This window comes from Microchirus variegatus (assembly GCF_963457635.1).
Source record: "Microchirus variegatus genome assembly, chromosome: 11".
Taxonomy (NCBI): Eukaryota; Metazoa; Chordata; class Actinopteri; order Pleuronectiformes; family Soleidae; genus Microchirus; species Microchirus variegatus.
Window position 1 is genome coordinate 10,047,507 of NC_139812.1, and position 23,369 is coordinate 10,070,875.

The 23,369-nt window shown below is 40.3% G+C and overlaps 2 protein-coding genes across 3 annotated transcripts in view; one reads left to right on the forward strand and one right to left on the reverse strand.

Annotated features, from left to right (window-relative positions):
* Positions 1-15,549, forward strand: part of akt3a (v-akt murine thymoma viral oncogene homolog 3a) — a gene marked incomplete at its 5' end in the record, with an annotated part of 44,786 nt that extends 29,237 nt beyond the window's left edge. The window contains 10 exons of one of the 2 annotated variants that reach the window (XM_083898053.1): positions 368-545; positions 1,214-1,345; positions 1,568-1,633; positions 2,935-3,003; positions 5,639-5,761; positions 6,445-6,573; positions 12,501-12,715; positions 13,834-13,921; positions 14,503-14,605; positions 15,316-15,549. In XM_083898053.1, the coding sequence (XP_083754179.1) occupies positions 368-545; positions 1,214-1,345; positions 1,568-1,633; positions 2,935-3,003; positions 5,639-5,761; positions 6,445-6,573; positions 12,501-12,715; positions 13,834-13,921; positions 14,503-14,605; positions 15,316-15,401 (1,189 nt within the window). In that variant the 3' untranslated portion in view covers positions 15,402-15,549. The remainder of the gene's footprint in view (positions 1-367; positions 546-1,213; positions 1,346-1,567; positions 1,634-2,934; positions 3,004-5,638; positions 5,762-6,444; positions 6,574-12,500; positions 12,716-13,833; positions 13,922-14,502; positions 14,606-15,315) is intronic. The other variant, XM_083898054.1, reaches the window with a different exon arrangement.
* Positions 15,550-15,681: 132 nt separating this feature from the next.
* Positions 15,682-23,369, reverse strand: part of sdccag8 (SHH signaling and ciliogenesis regulator sdccag8) — a gene marked incomplete at its 3' end in the record, with an annotated part of 50,006 nt that continues 42,318 nt past the window's right edge. Inside the window, exons 17-18 of the mRNA XM_083898016.1 lie at positions 21,904-22,030; positions 15,682-15,762 (exon numbers count right to left, since the gene is read on the reverse strand). Coding sequence (XP_083754142.1) covers positions 15,682-15,762; positions 21,904-22,030 — 208 coding nt within the window. The remainder of the gene's footprint in view (positions 15,763-21,903; positions 22,031-23,369) is intronic.

A 23,369-nucleotide genomic window follows, 5' to 3' on the forward strand; every position in this document is an offset into this window, starting at 1 on the left:
GGCCTTCCCGCCAAGTTTCGGCAAATTCGGTAGAACTCAATTTATGTCAAAGTTATAGGGCATTTCCTGTTGTCTCTATGTGGCCCTGCGATGGACTGGCGATCTGTCCAGGGTGTACCCTGCCTATCGCCCTATGTCAGCAGAGATTGGCACAGCACCCCCAGTGTTTGACCAGTCATAACACTTTAGCACTTCTTTCTCCTTTTTTTCATTCAGTATTAATATTTGCCATTTCCTATTCTGACCTTTAGAGTCATATGTTCTGCATGCTCTGTTTCTGCCTATTGTTTTTTCTTTGGATCAGCTGTGTAAAGTCCTGTATCATTTTAGTCCTAGAACTTTACCTTGTCATATACTCTAAATCCAGAGATGAGTGGGCAGAGGCCATCCAGATGGTCGCGGACAAGCTGCAGAGACAAGAAGAGGAGAGGATCCAGTGCAGCCCCACCTCCAATATCGACAACATGGTCGAGGAGGAGATGGACATCTCTACCACACACCACAAACGCAAGGTACGTGCACACGAACATACACGCGCATCTGCTGTAAATACAGACATTATAATTTCCAGCTGTACTGTTGTTGTTCATTGCCTGGTAATGGGTTATTACATTTGACTGCATGCAATTTCAAAAATTGTCCTCTCAGTCACAGCTAATGAAATAGCAGCTGTAACAAAAAGAGGATAAATTGTTTTTCCTCAAATTATAGTAATCCACCAAGTCAAGGCTGCTATGCAAAATAACTATTGAAAATGCGGCCGGAATCAAAGGCTGTCCTTAATAGAAATAACAAGGTACGAGGAACTTAACGGTTTAACGTGCAGGTGAAACCCCCTGCAGACCTCCTGAAGGTTTTGTAGTGTGTGTTAAATATTGTTGGTTGCAAAAAATCTGACTTTTAAGTGGGTTAAAACTGTGAAGGAGAACTGGCACGAGCTGAAATATCAGAATTGTAAGATTTTAGGTCCTTAGAGATGAGGTTCTGCCTGATTAGGTTTTGGTCTCCATGAGGATTACTGGTCCTGACAAGGTCAGTGTTTCTTCCAGATAAGGTCCTAAAGAGGCAACAAATACAAGTGCACACACTTCATACCTCCTCAGCTTGCAGATCACCTTAATTGAGAAACCCTGATCTTCTTGAATGTTTCACTGGTAAAGACACATCAAAACATCATCATCTAATCAACGTTGCTTCTGTGTTTCCCCTCTAGACAATGAGCGACTTCGACTACTTGAAGCTGCTGGGAAAGGGAACATTTGGCAAAGTGATTCTTGTCCGAGAAAAAGCCAGCGGGAAATATTATGCCATGAAAATCCTTAAAAAAGAAGTCATCATAGCCAAGGTCAGCCTGGCAGAAACTATTTCATCTATTGATTTTTTTAAGATTTACATCTTTCTTTACAATATTTCATAACAGTATACATCCAATTTAGGTTTGTAATAATGAAGCCTTGTTTTCTTTCTATTGTTTTTTTTAGTTTTGAGTGCAGTGTTAAATGTCAGTTGTTAACACTTAGATTTCCTTTGAACTGCCTTCTGATTGAGCATGTCTGTGTCTGAACAGGATGAAGTGGCTCACACACTCACAGAGAGCAGAGTACTGAAAAACACCAGACATCCTTTTCTCACTGTGAGTACCACATCATGCACACAGTCTGTGCATAACAATGCGTAGACATCTGTAAGAGTGAATGGAACATATTGATCCTATACATACCTGAGTCTCCTGTGGCTAATTAGGAGCGAGACGCTACTGCATCTGTTAGTTTGATCTAGGTGTACGTGTATTAGTGTGTGTTGTAGTGAGTGCAATCAGTCTCACTTTAACCACACACACACACATGCACAGAGTTTTGAGAGAAATTAGAGTATTCATCCGAGTTGGCCGCATAACACACACACACACACACACAAACACAAACACACAACCCAGGTCATGCACCTATCCTTTAAAGGACACAATTTGAACAATCTTACCAAAGCGTTATCCGTAATCTTAACCCTAACCAGTTAATGTTTAACCCTATAACTTTAACCTAAACACATATCAGTCTTATCCCTAAACTTAATCAGTTCCTCAGAAAATGAGGTTCTGCCTCATCAGGACCAGGTTTTGGTCTCCATGAGGACTTCTGGTCCTGACAAGGTCAGTGTTTATGCCAGAAAATTGTCCTAAAGAGGTAACAAATTCAAGCACATACACGCAAAAACTGATCAAATCTGTCCTGCTGTAACTGTAAAGAGTACAGGAAGTACATAATGTGTTACTTATTGAAATCAGAAAACAATATTTGATGTAATTCAGGTCATCTCTCCGTGTAGCTTGTTAGGTTTGTGCTGTTACAAAGAAAAGAGGAAGCAATGACGTGGTCATTACTAGAGCTGAAACAATTCATAGATTAACCAATTATTCATCTATTACTAAATTAATTGCCAACTATTTTGACAAGCAATTTTATCAGTTTGAAGCTTTTTTCATTATTAAAACAAGATTTCTGATAGTTTTAGCTTCTTAAATGTGAATATTTTCTTTGTTTCTTTGCTCCACATAAAGAAATCATTCAAACTGAACATCGTAATTTTCACATTTGACAAACACTGATCAACGTTTTTAACATTTTCTGACATTTTATGGACCAAACGATTAATCGATTAAGTAAGAAAATAATCAACAGATTAATCAATTACGAAAAATAATTGTTAGTTGCAGCTCTAGTCGTTACCATTTTCATTTCACACCAAGATTTAATTTGTTCATTACAATGGGACAGAAATACTGACACCATATAATAATAATAAAAAGATAATGACTTCAGTTAATGACTTTACTTTTGTGACACAGGCGTTAATAATCAGGTTAGTTATTTAAACATAGAATTGTGTGTAAAATGTGCTCACTCTACGTTTCTGTGTGTGTGGTTCTCATTTCAGTCATTGAAGTATTCATTCCAGACTAAAGACCGCCTCTGTTTTGTCATGGAATATGTGAATGGAGGAGAGGTAACACACACACACACACACACACACACACACACACACACACACACACACACACACACACACACACACACACACACACACACTGCACATAGACTACATTTTTGCATCTGATCGTGACACCTACACTGATAGCAAACTGTTACATTTGTGGTGTAAGTGACCATCAATACACACATATACAGTATATGACATAAAAGTATAGATGACACTATATACATACTCAACATATACCGTCATCAGCTCGAACCTGAACCTGAATACAATTTCAAAATATTTATGTGAACCGAGCATCAACTTGCATTTGTTTGAACAGCCTGAACAAAATCTTCTTCCTAACCAGTTAATGACTAACCCTAACCTTAACCTAACCACAAGTGAAATCTTAGCCTTACAATTAACCAGTTCCTCATTAGGACCAGGTTTTGGTCTCCATGAGGACTACTTGTCCTTAATATGCCAGAAAAGGTCTTAAAGAGGTAACAAATACAAGTTCTCACACACACACACACACACACCCCCCACACACACACACACACACAGATGGTGGCTGTGGTGTATGTATTTACCCGTATTTGAACAGCCAGTTAAACCACACATCCACCACACCAACTGACACAGACACTTCACCTATTCTGCCGTAAAACTGAAAGCTGTACTTAGGAAAACACCTTTAAATTGTATTTTCTTTATCTCTTTCTACTTCATTTTGCCAAGGTAATAATTATTATACTTTAGCGGTAAAGCAAGGTGCTGTTGCTGTAAATGCCAGTGTTCACTAGAACTGAAACACAGCAGGTGTAATCTAATTCAAAGATCCATGTCTTCTCTAAATAGGGATGGGAATTGGTATTGGACCGATATTGGTCAAAATCACTGTATCAGATATCGGACGGATAAAAATGTAAAATCTGATACAATCCAAAAATCCTATGTCATGCTTCACTACGCACAGACTGTAAAAATGTAAATTAAAAAGAGCAAAAGCATTTATAGCTGAGTCATGTTTGGGGCTGTAAAAAAATAAAAAATAACTATATCAGAATAATATAGGTATCGGTAGATACTCAAGTTTGTGATATCGGTCCATCCCTACTTCTAAACATGTTGCGGTTTAAATGTAAATGTCTCTCACAGATGAGAAGATTGGGCGATGCAGTGTAATTGGAGTAAGCAGTAAGGGAATGTCTGGACGAGCACTCAGGAAGTGACTAAAGTTTCACTGTTCGATTGCTTCCTAACACAGTTAATTTGCCAACCAACTGGCCTTTCGCTCGCCTCCTCATTTCTCCTGCTTGTGTCTATTTATGAACACACCTATGGGGCAGATATAACCAGAGTGACAGTCGGAAAACGAAATGAGTTTGGATTCTCCCGCTTTTCAATTTCTCAGATATTTAAGTGGGACGTTTTTGCAATCTTGATTCATTCCCCCCGTGTAACCGTCACCTGCTCCCCTCCCAGTTAGTTAGGTAGTTCAGCCAGCACCAGGTCTGAGCAAACACACACACATACGGAAAACTCCAGCAAGTACACACACACACACAGGAAATTTTACCACAATGGACGAATTGTGACCACACATACCCCACAAACATGGACACACAACCCATTACAAACCTGCCACAGTCACAGCTGCCAGTACACTGATGAAGGCCCACCTGTCGTGTTACCCCCCCCCCCCCCTCGCTGTACCCAAAAAAACCCATACACACACACACACACACACGCTCACACACCATTAGAGCAAGGTGGTCGGTGAGCATCACTCCAGCGGCCATATGCAAACCTCCCCGAACAATTAATGGGGAGATGTGCACCCCTCGGCCTCATGAGTAATTTGTCTGACTTGAGTTGTGCGGCACAGCAGGCCTGTGTCATTCTGGTGCCACATGTGTAGCAGTTTGACAGTGACAACTCGACAACTGACGGCTGGGGAGAGAGAGAGAGATGAAGGGAATTTGAGATGAGCGATGAAGAGGAGAAATGGGAAGCCAAGCCACCTGGGAATTAAAAAAAAAAAAAAAACAACTTGTGTACCCTGTGAAGAAGTAAAAACGAGCTTCTTGCCAAAAACAAAAGGACTTATATACGAATGGAGTAATGAAGATGGGGGCTCAAGGGGCAAGGCCAGTTAGGCCACTAATGAGTGCTGTGGTAGAAGCAGTCAGGATTGGAGGTGAGATTGGGTAGAGTTGTTAGCGGCGGCAGTTGTCGGCCTGTCTTTAACTAGACTAGTGTATTGATTAAACCCTTGATTTGGCCCCCGCTGCTGAACTCCATGCCAACACTGTGCCAACCTAGCCCAGAGGGTGACAGAAGAGGTGTGTGTGTGTGTGTGTGTGGGTGGTGAGCAGGGGCTGCTAGATGAGGCGCCAGCTGCCGAATGCCTCCACCCTCCCTCCTCTGAGAGCCCCCCCCCCCCTTCCCTCCACACGTACCCCATGCTCACCCTCCCTTCCACGATCTATCATCTCAATATGGTGCGGGCAGCCAGTTTGTGTTGTGCTAATTTCCTCCAATAAATCAGTAATTATTGCTGTGCCATCCCTGCTGTCTCCCCCCTCTTCTCTCTCTCTCTCCCCTCTCACCCTCTCTTTCTATCGTCCCCCCCCCCCCTCTCCTTCTTCTGCCGCAGCTGTTTTTCCATTTGTCCAGAGAGCGGGTGTTCTCAGAGGAGCGCACGCGCTTCTACGGCGCCGAGATCGTCTCCGCTCTCGACTACCTGCATTCAGCCAAGATTGTGTACCGGGACCTGAAGGTAAACAGAAACAGAGGAGCGAGGATGGTTTGGGGGCATGGATGAGAAGGATCACAGTGATTTGAGCGGAAAAAAGTTGGAAAAAAACATATTTTTGTCAAAACCCCCCCCTTCAGAAGGAGACAAGTGTCTCAGGATGTGTGGTAATTAAAGAGAGGGACACGCTCACAGTACAGAAGTGTGGCAGGCAGAGGCAGAGGGTGTGTGTGGGGGGGTGCAGATACCACAGAGGTAGAGAGGTAGATGGCTCTGTCTGAGCGTCTGCCTGGCAGCCTTGGCCTCAGCTTCGCTCTCAGCAGCCAAGAAAACAGAAAAAAGCTGATGGAGGGCAAGAAAAACACTTGAGCCATTAAAATTAAAAGGTTGAGTGGCTCCACTACACGCCCTGAAGTTTATTTTGCTCCTCTGCTTAGAGTTTATGCGTCTGTGTGTGCGTGTGAGTGTGTGGTAATAAAACATGGTTTTCCTCACACGTCTGCGTCTGCTCGTCTCTTCATATCAGGAAAACCTGAACAGTACTCGAGAAATAATTTGAATCTATTGTTTGATGAGTGTTGATTCTCAGACACGAAAGATGACTTTTGTTTTACTACGACAAAAGGAGATGAATTCAAACCAGTTCTAAATAAATTAATTGTTGTTGTTTTTTTTGTCATTTTCACATATTTTGTTTGAATTTTCAGTTGGAAAACCTGATGCTGGATAAAGACGGTCACATCAAGATCACAGACTTTGGCCTGTGCAAAGAGGGCATCACAGACGCCGCTACCATGAAGACCTTTTGTGGCACTCCAGAGTATCTCGCCCCGGAGGTAACACTTCTGTTTACATTTAATCTGCTCTATTCATTTTTCTTTTGATTCCATTTGAACCTTTATGTGCTGCACATTCCTTGAACCTCTTCACTACTGTTCTTTTTCCTGTTCTTTATCTTTATCTGTGTTTTCCTGCCTTTTCCTATCTTCAATTTTCTATACAGTTTTATCCTCCTATACAATGTACAATATATCAAATTAAACATTCAGATATGAATGCAAGATGAGGATGCCTTTTAATTCTAATAACTACCCATAAATACATTACAGCATTTAGTTAATATATATTTAATAATCATTTTTGTTCTCTTTTATTTAGCTTTAACCTTAAGTGGGCACATTTTTCATATATAATGCAATTTGCATCCAGGTGTTTATTATGGCTGCAATAATTAATTTATTTCAATAAATCAATACATTAATCCCCATCTATTTTGATCATCAATAAATCGGTTTAAGTGAGTTTTCTTTCCCCTGTAATTTCAGCTTCTTAAATGTGAATATGTTTCTTTGCTCCTCTATGACACTAAACATCCTTGTTTTTTTAACTAAACAAAACATTGAGTTTTCATTTATCGGTTCAGGAAAAACATTGATATTTCTCCACTTTATTTGTGGATAAATAAACTAATCTATGAAATTAATCAACTGATTATTTGATTTCAAAAATGTCAATATCCAGCTGTGCTACTTCTACGTAGGGTGGCTTTTTACACTCGGCTTCTGAGTTCTAGCAGAGAGGCTTTCAAACACATTGATAACATTGATAAAATAACTTTTTTTAAACGGTTTGGCTGAAAACGTTGTCCCTCTTTTCTTTCTTTATACTTTGTATGTTTTTCATAACAGCTCATCTGACCTCCTGAAAGCCTCTGTGCTTGTGTAGAACGGTTATTGTCTGTGAAATGATTACATTGCAGTCACATATTCTGCCATGTGACTATTTTTAGCCGAGTGTAAATAGACGAAGGCCGAACTACGTGGAGAAAACGTGTACTTTTTGAATTTACGGACAGAGATTTTGATTGCAATATATATATTTTTTTCTCTAGCTTTAGTTTAGGGTTAGAATCTTTTTTATTCCCAAGTCGTTATTAACATACAGGGAATTTACTGTGGATATTCACTGTGTTATAGATTTAAAACATGATAAAGTATAAAATATATTTAAAAAAAACAAATCAAAAATAGAACAATTATTAAAAAACATAATTTATATATATATTTGCAGTCTTTGCAATGTTCCAATTGTTTCTAATTGAAATTTTGAAAATAATGAATTGTCCGCTCCTAAAATAGTTCAAGTTCTTTATCATCCACTGCTGTGTCAAGTCACTTATGTGGCATCACAAGCTTATCGAGGCCAATTAAAAACAACATTCAGCTCAAACGATGGTATGAGGGATGGATATTTGGTGATCATAAGACTGACTGAAGCTGTGTCGTACATCTGTGGCATCCACAGGCAGCCACTCCATCAGGCTCATGGTTCCACCAGGACAGTTCCTGTAAACCGTGGGACTCGTGTTGCCCACTGCACAACACCTGTTTATCTGACAACAGCCCTGTCTGATTAGTCTAACCAGCAGGATTAATGGTGATCTTTGATAAATGTGGATTTTCATGTACATTTGCAGTGTTTTTTTTTTTTTTTAAACAGATGAACCATTGCCACATTAGTATCAGGGTGAACTGTAAATATGCAGCTTATTTGTGCGAATGAGGGTGTTGGCTGAATTGGAACAGCACACAAATACCACTACATGGCTGTAATAATAATAATCATTTTTGCTGCCATGCGCTGTCCAGCCTTCAGCGCTGCTTTCATTCAAAGGCCAGTAGATCACCTGGCTGGAGAGTCGCAGGACTGTGGGTGGTAGAGAGACGATATGGAGCGATGGAGATGTGGAGATGAAAGCGGGAGAGAAGAGGCATAGTGTATATCCCAGTTGAAAAAAAAGTATGGAGGACAATTTGGCGCAGCATTTGTGCTTTTTTTTTTTTTTTTTAGAGTCCCTCCTTTTGTGTGCCAAAAGCTGATTGGAGGCTGTTGGTTATTTTTCACAGGATGTGTGTCTGTATGCATGTATGTGTGTGTGTGTGATTGCAGTAGAAAGTGCGGGCTAAAGCGAGGCAGATGGCGGCAGATGGGCGAGGTTGGAGGAAGGTGCTCGGAAAAAACCTGGAAATCTACACCGCCGCCACTCGCCCGCCCGCTCACTCTGCTCGCCCGCCCGCGTGTAAAAATAACACAGTTTGCTCGGAGCCAAGTTACAGTGATGCAAAGTAGCCCGGGATTAAAAAGAGAAAAGGGGGGAGGTGGGGGTTCAAGACAGAGGAAGATGAGAGGAGAGAGGAAAAAAAAAATTCAGGGTTACAGGAGTGAAATTCAGACAGTTCCTGTGTTTGCCGTCAGTGAAAAGGGCAGATGAGTAGTGTAATAAAAAAAAGGGGGGGGTTGGTGTCTGCTGTGCGCCTGAAGGAATGCACACGACATAACACCATTAAGTGAATAATCTTTCAGCCAAACTTGCAAAGCAGTAGACTGTGAAGTGTTGTTTGTTTCAAGGAGAGTCAAAAATAAAATGAACGTGAGATTATTGAACAATAAGCAGTGTAAGGTCCTTGTAAAAGGATGGAACAGGATCAGAGAAAACACATGGGCATTTTTTTTTCTCATATTCTTTCTGCGTTTGACACATTTTCCTTGTGACTGTTTCTTGTCGAGGGTGTTGAAGAGGTTGGATTTGGGCTTTTTCCATTTATTTGTATGTGTTTGTTTTCATTTGTTTTGCATGTTGTATATGTTGGTCATTGTCCCTGCTCTTTTTGTTTGTTTGTTTGACTGTACCTTTTAAATGTTAGGTTAGGGTGAAGCATATTCAACCGTTATTTTAACATTGCAAGATATTAGAACTGTGTCAGCAGAAAGTCCAAATGATGAAGGTCTGTGTTTGACGCCAGCAATGTGAGTGTATATTCACGGTGAGGTGTGTGTCTGTGCATGCATGCGTATGTGTGTGTGTGTGTGTGTGTGTGTTCCCTGCTGAGTATCTGGACTAGTACAGCCACAGGCTGTGTTTGCTCATCCCGTCCCATCTAGTCCTGTCCAGTGTGCCAAGGTCCTGCTCCTGTGAACAGCTTCTAGCTGCCACATGGCTGCTCCAACAGGGACCAGGACAGGATAAAACCTCTTCTCTTCCTCTTCTCCTCTATTTAATTTGTCCAGTCTTTTTCTTAAATATACACACATAACCACACACACACACACACACACCCATGCGCGCCTCCATGCCTGGGGCTGTGGGGCAACATTCTGGCTCTGTGTGGATTAATCTGCTCCCTGCCTGCAACCGAGCTGCCACCACTTTCTTTGGTCCTAGGACACACACACACACACACACACACACACACACACACACACACACACACACACACACACACACACACACACACACACACACACAAGCACACAGACGCACACACATACATATACATGCCTAACTTGATACTTTGCATTTTGTAAACATCTCTGTACAACAAAGACTCGACACAAAGAGCACACCGCAACAATGCACTCTGTAGATCTAAATCACCTTTATGAGTTACTGTGAATTTATAATCTGTGCCGTGTATGTGTGTGTGTGTGTGTGTGTGTGTGTGTGTGTGTGTGTGCGTGTCTTCAAGCTGCAGGGACTAAAACACCAAACTTATCCTAGTTTGCCTCACTCACAAAACTTAATGAATTTAAAGAGGAAGGATAAATATTCCATCTGCTGTGTGTGTTTCGATGCAGACTTATATTTGTTGCCTCTTTAGGACATTTTTCTGGCATAAACACTGACCTTGTCAGGACCAGTAGTCCTTAACCCTTTAAGGTACTACTCAACCATTTGGTCGACCACACTTTAAGTCACTATATCTCATTGAAAAACACTTAATCTGACTTGTTCTGAATTTTTCTGAACTTTACGAATTACGCAAACCAGGTTTATTATGAACAGACGTCTCAACCAGGCCTATATCTGAAATACTGTAGGGTCTAATAAAAAAAAATATATATATGTATATGTATATATATATATATATATATATATATATATATATATATATATATATATATATATATTGTCGTTATTGTTATCATAAATCAATAAAATAAAATAATACAAAATGCAAATAAATAATTTTTCCTTTGCTTTTTTCTTGGTGTGTACCATAAAGGGTTAAGGAGACCAAGACCTGGTCCTAATTTCTGAGGAAGTTTAGGGCTAAAATTTGGGGTTAACGCTAAGGCTGTCCAAATGAATAGAAATCAATATAGTGTCCTTAAAAGAATAGCTGTATGAACCTGTGTGTGTGTCCAGCAGTACCACTTTATGTCGTAGGGTTCGGACATGTTGACTTGTGCATCATTAGCAGTTCAGTGTGTGTTGTACTGTATGAGTTCAGTTGTTAATGATGATTCTTGTGCGATATTGAGCTGCTGTGGAAACCCAAAAAGGCAGCTGTGAGGTGTTTCCTCTCACCTGCTCTGTCGTACCGCAGAACCTCATCTGACTCTTTGGAGGAAAAGTCCCCAGAATAATATGATTTGTCTGATCTTCCTGTGGTGACTCTTAATTACAGTGACTCTCTCGCTCTCGCTCTCTGACAGAGCTTTAAGATGCAAACTGAACAGAGAACGTGCTCATCATCTGTTCAAATATCATATCTTTGTCCAATAAAATCTTGGGAAATTTAATATGAAGATTTTAAAACTCCCAATTTCCACGTTCATGATTTTACTTGTCGACACAGTATTTGTAGTGTAGATACTGTAAATCTAAGCCTGTACTATATGTATCAGCCACTCACGTCGTTACTGCTAATGACGGATATTAGTTCAACATATTGTTAAATCGTTTGATATTATGATGTTTGCTGCATGGGCCTCGTCGTGTCATTTTATAATGGGTTGTGTGAAAAACATGTTTGAGAGAGAGTGTGTTTTTGTTCACGTTTTACACGCGTGTGTGTGTGTCTGTTGGCGTGTGTGCGCTCACGTCCCGCCCTGCCTGCTCCATTATTAACAGTGAGTGAGATGTTATTATTATTGGCGAGATGTCCAACATATGCTGTTCTGGCTGCTGTCCAACACTGCCTGTCTGTCCATCAGTCTCTCTCTCTCACACACACGCATGCAAATGCAAGTTTGGATGCACATGCATGAACTTAATAAGCTCACAGTTTTAATGAGGGCTTCAGCAGCACCTGAAAATACTGAGTCTTCATCCTTTTCTTCAGTCTTCCAGAGGTGAACAAACAGGCACATGAATTTCATGATGAAAGAGAAAGTACGAGTGAGGGAAAACTTGGATTAGAGGACAAGAAAGGCAGGATAACACGAGGGTAGGGAGGAGAGAGCGCACACAACACAGCAGTTGAGAGTACAGTACTCGTGCCGGTTTGGCTTGGCCAGCAGTGACCAGTGTGGCCGGCATTTCCTGCCTTTTATTTCCAGGGACGTTTGTTGCTGTCGGTGCCAGGAGAGTATCACTGTAACAGAGGTCTCAGAAGGCGTGCCATCCCATGTTGTTTGCCTCTGTATGTGTATGTGTGTGTGTGTGTACTCGGAGGGAGGGGGGTTACTGTCTACACCTCAGCCCTTGTTATCTGTGCAGCTGCCTCGATTCACTTAACACAACTTTTACTGTTTTTTTTCTTCTTTTATTTCTCCCCGGAGCAAAATGGCATATTGACTTTCCTTTTCTGTTTTCCCTTGCTCATCTGTCTCTCCCCTGAACACCTTGGGCTGTCGTTTTTGTCAAATAAAAGTAGAATAAAAGCAGATGTCCTATAAAACAAATGGTCCCATTTAAAAAAAAAAAAAAAAAAAAGCAGAACTTGCATATCTGCGTTTTTTTTTTGTCCTTTCTCCTCAGGTGCTGGAGGACAACGACTACGGTCGGGCGGTGGACTGGTGGGGTTTGGGCGTGGTGACGTACGAGATGATGTGCGGCCGACTGCCGTTCTACAACCAGGACCACGAGAAGCTGTTTGAGCTCATCCTCATGGAGGACATCAAGTTCCCGCGCACTCTGTCTTCCGACGCCAAGTCCCTGCTGTCTGGACTTCTTATCAAAGACCCCAACAAAAGGTGTGTGTTTCCTCATTTTTGAAGGAAAATCAAAACATTTTTCCAATAAATATAACATTAAATTTATCAGAAATACACTCTATACATCGTTAATGTGGTTAACGACTATTCTAGCTGCAAATGTCTGGTTTTTAATGGAATATGTACATAGGTGTATAGAGGCCAATTTCCAGCAACCACCTCTCCAGTGTTCTAATGGTACATTGTGTTTGCTAATCGCGTTTGAAGGCTATTGGATGATTAGAAAACCCTTGTGCAATGATGTTAGCACAGCTGAAAACCGTTTTGCTGGTTCTTTGATGACATCTCATCAATGTCTTGACTATATTTTCTATTCATTTTTCAACTCATTTGATGAATAAAAGTGTGACTTTTAATGGAAAACACAAATAAATAGGTGACCCTAAACCTTTGAACAGTAGGGTATTTACATTCTATATACATCATATGTATATTTAAAGGTCCAGTGTGTAAGAGTTAGTCATTGGTTAATGGTGAGACTGCAGAATGTAACAAGTTCAGGACTCCTCTGCTCAACCTATCCCTTTAACAAGTGCACCAAGGAAACTACGGTGGCCTTCACATACCACAACATTTTTTGGTAATTTTCATTTTTGCAGCCTCAGCTTCAAAACGCACACTCTGGACAGTTTGTCCATTAAAGCTGCTGGAGAAACATGGCAGCTTGAGTACATGTACTCTTCCCTTCAGAGGGTTTTTTTTTTTTTTTGCACAAAAACACAAAGTTTAGTTTGTCAATGTGGGTCATTGTTGACACACGGTGGTCCAAAATGGCGGCCTCAGTAGATCTGACCTGGCTCCTGATGTAAATATAATTGTTTGACTAATGAAAAACAGCGATCGATCAGGTGATAGTATGAATTGTTATAATTATTTTATCTCACATTTCTGCCAAATTAAAATAATTGAACCTAAATGTATACCCAATGAACCTTTAACAGACACTTAAACACACATCATACTTCAGTTTTGATCAAGAAACCTATATACACACACACACACACACACATATATATATATATATATATATAAATATATATGTACATTATTATTTTTACTCACATTAAATGTTTCTCCTCCCGTCTCCTCTCGTCTAGGCTCGGTGGAGGACCAGAAGATGCTAAAGAGATAATGAGACACAGTTATTTCTCTGGTGTTGACTGGCAGGATGTCTATGACAAAAAGGTATGAAGCATCATCATCATTTACTTTTCACGTTGCCACTGTTTTTATTTAAGTCATAGTCACTATTATTATAATAATATTATAATTAAAAAAAAACATATTATGTTGTAGCTATATAATCATTGCATTGTAGAGATACTTTACACTAATGCACCTGTGCACTGCTTGAATTTGATGTATTTTATTTTATTTTATTACAAATATTTAAATTGTGTTCACACTGTCATGCCTTTTTACTGTAAGCTTTCACCACAACTTCCTGTAAGAAAAGTGCTATACAATTCAATTTTACCGTCTCGTCATGTTGTTTCTCTATTGGAAATACATCTTCCCAAATAAACCAAACATTGCACAAAGGTCCAGTCCCTCAGCCAAACCTCGTCAGCCGCAACAGCAGCAACTGTCTGAGTTTGTCTGAAAAGAAAAGACTGTAAATCCTCACTTGTTTGTGCTGCAGCTTTGCATCCTGCACCAAAACAGTAGGCCCAGTCCAGAAAACCTGGAAACAGCAGCAGTCATAGTCAGGTCAGGTTTACTGCACTTGAACCTCTCTCTGTTTCCTCCTCACCTCTTTGGTCCAGCTCGTGCCTCCGTTCAAGCCTCAGGTGACGTCAGAGACAGACACCAGATACTTCGACGAGGAGTTCACAGCCCAGACCATCACGATCACTCCACCAGAGAAATGTGAGTCCCTGCCCGGCCCTGTGTCTCCGTCTCACACGTGTACACACAAACATATGCCCCGCGTTTAAAACTCGACAAAATCTCACTTTCCATGATTTACAGAGCTGTAAATATTCTGTGTGAAAGAGACAAATATAGAAATTAACAGATTGACAGAAAAAAAAAAAAAAAAAGTTCCTCCTCTGGTTTGGACCGAGCGAGTTTATCAAGTGTTCAAGAGATAAATAATTTATATGACACACGTTACACAGAAACATAAATGTACTGTATAATGTGTTTGTGTTAAGAAACTGCAGTCATTTCTGTTGATAAAATATTTAGATAGTTTGACTCACTGTGATACCTGCAATTTTATATCATCAATTACTGATTTCGTGTGTTTCTTCAGGCGAGACCTTTCTTCTTGAATTAACTGGGGAACAAACACAAGCAGAATAAACTGCTGTCTGTTTAGTCAAGTGTCTGTATAATGGTCCTCAGGGCACATGTGGCTCTTCACAGCCTTTTTACATACAGATCCCACCGCTTCAAAATGTCCCACGCTGAATTATGCATGAGAGGAACCGACTGTAGTGTAAGGTTCCACTTCAGGTTTCGAAAGTCAGGTGTAAGTTAGAATTGTGTTGTTTAAATTTTCAGCACAGAAAAGTACAAAGACGCATAGTTTGGGAAATTTGGAGATTCATTTCTTTCCTTCCTTCCTCCCTCAGTCGATGAGGACGGGATGGACTGTCTAGACAACGAGAGAAGGCCGCACTTCCCACAGTTCTCCTACTCGGCCAGTGGGCGGGAATGAGCGGTCCATCGCGATGACATCATCACAGCTGGTCTCTGAGGTCATCAGTGTGGGACAATAAAACAAAACAAAACAAACCCACAGCTTTGGACCGACCCAGAACAACATTGCGAAATTGACGTGAAGGATTTTGCCCACCACTTCCTCCTCCTCCACCTCTCCACTCTTATTTATTTATTTATTTTGCAAATCCCTATTTTAAAAAACTAAAAAAAACCTCCAGGCTAAATTACACGTCAGCCCTGCACTGCATCCACAGGTGATCCGAGCTGTGGTGCGATCACTTACTGTGTAATGTCCCTTTAACAGGAGCGTCACCGCTGGCCTGCTGTGCTTTGACGACGGCGGCGCAAACCAAACTCTGAAAAAACAAAAACACTTCTGATAAGAGTTAAAACAAACAGCTTATTTTTGAAGCAGATGTTTTGTGATCCAGCTTTTTAAACCCAAACTGCCATCTCTGGCCGTACCTCAGGCTTCTCTGCAAACACATTCAGACTCGGCCAGACGCTCCAGTCTGAACTCGATCCTGACGTAAACTAGTCTGTGATTGATTGAGGCCGCCTGGCATTAACGAATACATTAGTGTCGTCATCGGTGAGCAGAACCACACACACACCTCATGTTGTCGAGCAGGATTTGACTCAGGTTTTGCTCAGTGCAATTCATTATTATTGTTGCTGCTATTTCAACTACTACTACAACTACTACAGGTACTATTACTACTACTACTGCTTAGTCTACTACCATAATACTTCTAAAACCCGGTGCTACACTTATAGCTTAATGCTGCAGGTCATTATACAAGCAACACATGAAGCACGTGTGTCAGTGTCTCAGTGCAGATGTTGTCATGTTCCCTAAAGGTACAGCTGCTACACATCAACAACCCCTTAGATGAAGATGAAGTTTGTGTGTGTGTGTGTGTGGGTGTGTGTGTGAGGTACTGTCATGTTAAGGGTTTGCGTCTCAAAGCACAGCATCTCAGGAGGATGAAGCGCCTAAACCATGAGCTTTACTACATTACCCACAATGCAGTGCAACTTGTTTAGTGCATCCATCAAAGCAGAGGAGAAAAACGAGAGGATGGTTTAAAAAAACAGACAAAAAAACAACCCTCACCCCCAAATTCTTTTTGTTTTTGTTTTCGTCAGGTCCCTCCTGAGTTTCCGTCTCCTCTGTCACAAAAGGGAAAACTAAACGCTACTGCGGTACTTTGCGTCGACGATGGAAAGCTTTACTGTGACATAATTGTCCTCGTGGCTTTGGGAACCACACGGCTGTACCTCTCTCCGTCTCTGTCACTGTGCAGGAACAGATTCACCACAGAGTGAATGGGAGTGGCAGTGTACAGGTGAACAGCTCCATGAATGATACAATATGAGATATTTATAATGTGATAATTTATGACTGGTGGATGAGTGACATAACCGTTCATCTTCTGTTTTTGTTTTTGTATGAAGGATTTTAAAGAGAACAAGACGTGTGGTTTATGCATCAAGAAAATATGGGTTTACACCAATCACAGCAAAAGGCTATAACATATATTTGTTCTATTTATTGTTCAACTCATCAGTTTTATATTTAACTTTTTCTATTATTATTCTAGAAAAAAAAGAAAAACATTATTACTTAGGGCTGAGAGACAGAAAAAAAATGGCTAAAGAATGTAGGAGGGAAAGCAGATCGCCTTCCTGCTCCATCGTTTATTTATGTTTTTGTGTTGTTTTGTGACCAAAATGTGACGGGACACGTCAAAGACAGAGGACAGTTCACCAGTGTGAGCTTTAGGAGAGTGAGAAGAACTTATTTATGTTGTTTTTTTCCTTGTTCAAAACGAATGTCCTCCATATTTAAAGGTCCACTGTGCAACATCTTATTATGAGTCTACAGATGGTAACAAAGTGAAAATGACTCACTCATAGACTTTTTATAGTGAAAAAGTCTTTTAGGTTCCTCCTGAAGCCAAATACAAAGTGGAAATTCTTTGAATGTCCACAAGGGGGCGACTCTTGGTTGCTAAAAGAAGTCGTGAAGTGTTTGAATGGAAATCTTTGGGAAAACGAGCCTCGTTCTCAAGTAATCGTAATAAAACAAGTCGATCCGATTATGACTTCCTGGTCTGGCGACGTCACATGTCTGCTCCACGTATTCATGTGACGTATTTCCGTTTTTGTTACTGCTGGGTTTTCATTCCCAAAAAAAAGAATAACGAACAAACACGAAAGTTATTGCTAATTTCAGAGAATTAGAATCGCATCATCATTAATTTTGCGTCCATGTAAACCAGGGCTCTCAAACTCAAATGACCAGTGTCTAGTTTGGTCACTACAGGGCCGGTGAAGTGAAAAAAAAGTCCAACATCGAGGAAAAATACATCAAAATAATACATCAAAATAATAACATTAAATGTTATTATTTTGACACTTTTATTGTGAAATTATGTGAAATACCATCATAAATTTCAAGTAATTTCACAATAAAAGTGTCTGTTCTGATATGGAATGATACAAACTTCACAATATAAATGTATGATACAAACTGAACATAGTCATTAAGAAATAATTCATTCAAGTTGATATTAAGTGGCAGGCCACATGAAATTGATTTGGGGGCCACAAGTTTGAGTCCACTGATGTAAATCATGGAATCGTAGATACAAATCCTTTCCGAATAAATACATTTTGCATGTGTAAACACAACTATTGTAATTATAACATTAGCAAACATTTTTCTAAAGAGTTCCAATCAAGAAAATTGTCTTAAATTGTCCGCCATTAAAAGAAAATAGACATTACGACATAGACAATAGACATAGGAGTTTATATTTTTATGGGTGGAGGTCACGACAGGTCAGGGAACTACGGTGGCCTTCACACACTAGGAAGTTGTTTACATAAAAGTTTGTCTGTTTGGACTAATGTAAAAATATCCATCATATTATATCCTTTTATAAGGTATGAAAAAACAAACAAAAAAACTTTGCTTAAACATGTTACACAGTGGATCTTTAATCTTAGCGCAAGTGTGTGTGTGTGTGTATGTGTGGTGAAGTTCACAGAAGGGAGAAGAGGAAGTGGAGCAGAGAGAAAACAAGAGCAGCACAGATGAATGTAAAGCAGTCAGAAAAGATTCAAGTCTTAAATGTAAGTGTGTTAAGAAAGAGCAGAGGAGAAAGTGTTAGAGGAGAGTTATGAGTGTTTGAGAGGAAACCATGGTTGAGACGAGTCTCTCCTCTGTCTTTAAACGTGTCCTCTCATTCCTGTTTGTCTGTGGTCTTTTTTTGTCGTCATGTCTTCCAGTCTGACCAAGATTTTAAAATCCAAGCCGGGTTAGCCTTGTGGTTTAGCTTCGTATAAAAGGAAAAACAAAACAAAAAAAAAAGAATGACATCTAGCACTTCAGAGTTAACAGAAAAACGAAAAAAACAAAAACAAATGTGAGGAAATATATTTTTAAAAATCGGAAAAACCTCAACAGCGTCACGTGGAAGACGTCTCCGACAATATCCGGACGACATGAATTTACGAGGGGAGCGCGAGTGAACGTGCTCCTGTGAGAGAGAACTGCATTCCAATATTTATTTGAATGTTTTTATTATCATTGGTGATAACTTGAATTTATTTCTGTTTTAATTTATTTGATGTTTTGTTCTGGATGTTAGCAGTGAGGGTGTGAAGTGGTGTTTGATTGCAGTTGAACTCTTCAGAGACCCTGTTCGAAAATAAACGCCTCCCCCTTTTTCCTTTCTTTACAGAGAACTCTTAAACGACAACGTTACCTGTTTTTCTGCTGCTTTTACTCTTGCACATCCATTCAATGCTATCAGATAGCAAAAGGCGCTTTATTGCAGAAAGTATAAGAGGACGGCGCTGGCCTGCATGCTGTAGCGCTCCTCTGTCCGCACCACCAGGCCTGAGTCAAAATGGCTCTCAGAACTCTTATGAAAAATACTTTTCTGTGATCAATGACTGTCTGGCACAGCTGAAGCAACTGAAAAAAAAGTTCAAAATAAGTACAAATCACACCCAGCTGGCAGCCTCCACAGGCTCAGGCTAACGCGCCCAAGTATTTGGAAGGATTTCAGCTTTGATTTGACCCAGGTCTGCGAGCGACTGAGGAGTTCTCGCTGTATGTGCGCACGCTTACCGCCAAATTCATTAGACTCCAGAGTTCATAAAATGCCGCTTTGTATCTTTGGCCACAGACAGCACTTTCCACATCCACTTTTTATATGATTCTGCTCTGCTTTAAATGAAGATTTTCTTTTTAGCTTTTTTATGTTTGTAAGAAAAAGAAGAATTTTTAAAGCACATCACTCCACATAATATATACTACGACTGATCGCTTTGATGCTGCTTTGACGTTTAGAGTCGCTGGGACCTGGGTGATTGTGTCCCACGTGGAATAAAGCTCAGTGGGATTCTTTTTTTTAAGGAAACGGATCAGTGTTTTTACACCGACATTCACAGAGCTCTGAATACAGCACCACTCCTTCCTGTTTGGCTCTCAATATTAAACAGTCCTTTATCAAACCGAGTCGACCTAGTGGCTGATTCAAAGGTCAGAGAGCAGGAAAGAGGCCTAAAGAGCTGAGTGATCCTCTTCATACATGTGGGTTTGCACTAAAGTATGAAGCAGTTGTGGGCATTTGTCAAGTTATTCAACTTGACTCACTCCCACCAAACGCTGGATGAAGGGATTCACTTTCAGCCTCCTCTCAGATTCACTCCTGTCCCTCCACCACTGGCATGAATCATCAATGCTTGGCGCACTTCTGACGGCGTCCACTCTTAAAAGCTGCTGCTGCTGCTGTTTGTACTCGTCATCTATCACACAACACATCTGACTCCAAGAGTGTTTGGATATTATGGAAAAATCCTTTCAAAGACCTTCGCTGTTCCGAGTTGATTGAGTCCGTTGTTAATGAAGCAGCGGCGTCGGCCAAAAAGAAAAAAAACACTCTGCACTGCCTGGTTTTTAATGCAGATAAGAAAAACAGCTCCAGTGTTTGGAAGGATTTCTCAAAGTGCTTTGACCTCATGTCTGCGACAGAATCCCTCCTCCTCCTCTCCTCTCTCTGCTACTCGTCTATTATCATCATGTTATGAACATGAGCAAGCATGAGACACATTCATTTATAAACAGCAAACAAAAAGAAAAAAAAAAAAAAAACAGCAAACGTACAAATATTAGAAAGTGTAACAGTTTTAATTTCATGTCCGTGTCCATTCTAAACTGTAGCTATACAGATGTGTGCGACATTTGCTGGACAGCGACCAGCTGTTCGCAGATCGGGCCATGTTCCCATGATGCACTGCGACAGAGACGTAACCTGTGCAAAGGCGAGGATCGACTCTGGGACAGTGTCGGGGAGAGGGTGGGGGTGGGTTGGGGGACTTTGTACATCCAGAAAGATTCACAGGAAGGCAGATCAAACAGCCTTTGTTTCTGTCAGGATACAGCACTGCTGCTGCTGATGCTGCCAGAGGCCGCCGTCATGTGAAGAAACTAAATACCATCATTATGAAGCTGTTTTTTACACTGTACATCCTGAGTATTTTTACACATAAAATGTATATGATAGGGATGCACATTATTTTCCTTCTTACAGACGGCTTCAATAAAGCACTATGTCAATCTGCAGTGACGCTGGCGACTCTTTTTCTTTAGAGCTGAAACAATTAATTGATTATTAATCAATTAATAAATTAATCGTCAACTATTTTTGTCATGATTAGAACAAGATTTCTGATTGTTTTAGCTTCTTAAATGTGAATATTTTCTGGTTTCGTTGCTCCACATAAAGAAATCATTAAAAACTGCATCATTTTGAGAAAGCATCATCACTTACAGGTTTGACAAACACTGATCAACGTTTTTTTTTAGCATTTTCTGACATTTTATGGACCAAACAATTAATCGAGAAAATAATTGAACAATTAATCGAATAATGGTTAGTTGCAGCTCTACTTTTCATAGCCTTTTTTTCAGCTCCATTGATATGAAATATAAACCAAATAAGAAATATGAAGATTTAATGCTCAGGCCTTTAGACCAGTTATTTTCTTTAATTTGTATAAAACACTATTCACAAATTGTACTATTAGAGCTATTTTAGTGCATCGACCCACTCACATCAAGTGAAACGATTAGATATCAAACACAGTGCACACAGTCTTTGTTCACCTGCAGAAGACAAAAGGGGGAGATGAAGAGGAGGAGGAGGCAGACGGGACACTCATGTGGCCGTATGGACTTGTCTCATGTGTGGGAGCTAGAAAAACAAACACACACAGAGTAAAACTGACATGTCAGCGTCAAACAGGCTGAACATCACGAGACATGAGTCAGGACAAAATACACACGACGAACCCGAGTCACGAGGAGACTTCTCTGTGATTTTATTTTAGCAAAGTGACAACTATAACATGGTCCCTGCATCACAAATGTATTTAATGACAGCATGGTGAGTCACACACTCCTCTGTGTGTGTGTTTACCTCTGTGCGTAGGTTCTGCAGCTCCTGAGTGAGTGTGTTTCTCTCGTGTATCAGCTGGTTCTGTTTGGCCAGCAGCTCACACACTTGCTGGGCGCTGCTGTGACAGGAACGGTCCAACTGCTGCAGCCTGCAACACACACACACTTACTCACATAAGAAGTCAAATGTAAACACTGAAAGAGTGCTGCAGGCAGGCAGAGCTTTTAATATTACTGGACTTTGTAACTGTGATCAACAGGATCAAATATTTCCTTCCAAATCACTTATTTAACATGTTATAAATAAAAAATCATAGGGTATAAATAAAGTACATACGTTGCTGATAACAATCCACAGAAATGCAACAAATGCAGTGGAACTTGTTTGAATGCTTAATTATACCTTCACAGCCCACCAGGGGGCCGCGGGCCACACTTTACTAGTCGAGATGGATGCTACAGCAGAGTGTGTGTGTGTGTGTATCCAGCAAAGGTTTTAGGGTTATGGTGTATGAATAGTGGGTGTTTCAAGGGGCGAGGATGAGCCTGTTGTTTCATTCTCCATCCATCCATTCATTCATTCATCTCCTATGATACGGCTATGAACTCATTCACACACAAACACATTCATCCCTCTCTCTCTTTCTCTAACACATTTCCACTCGCATGGAAACACAACACGATGTCGTACTTGGTTAAAATGGTTTAGAGATAACTGCATGCAACAACAGTGTTTACATTCATGTGAAAACATGTTTGACATACTTCAGAAAATGTGTTAAATATCAAAAAGTACAGACCAGTGGTCAGTATTTGGTGGCCCAAAACTGAGAATCACTATGAGGCTCGGCCGATGATTTAACAAAATAAAATGTCATATCCAGTTCAGAGCTTTTATTCTCTGAAAAAATATGAACTGATACAAACAGATTGTGTTGCTAGAAACAACATTTAAGCTAAACTAAATGTTAAACTAAATGTTAAACTAAACGTCTCCATGCTGTTGTCATGGAGACGGCCAAGTTTGGGGAGTAAATGTAATGTCCGTAAATTAACTACTTGCATGTCAAAGAATAAGCAGCAATTCTTAAAATTGAAATGATGCACAATAAATATGAACAGTACGAGGACGTATCGCGCACACATTTGTCTTCATAACAAGGGTATGATTAAAGACAACGTCCACATTATTGTTAGTTTAAGGCAGCAAATGTGGGGTTTTCTTTCTGACTGAAAACATTTTAAGATACTTTGTCTGATAAAGATATGATGTTCTGGTCCAATATTCATTTGCTTACAAAAGAAATTGTCCCTTGACCATATTTTCTTGCTGATCCCTGCTCCAGACTCTGATTCAACAGCTGCAGAAATCTTCTGCATGGACGGAGAAACTGCTGAAGAACAAACATCTCAGCAGTATCAAATCTGTCATTTATGCTCGAGTGACTGAACAGAAACCAGTCAGACTAAAAAGAGAGGTTTTTGAAG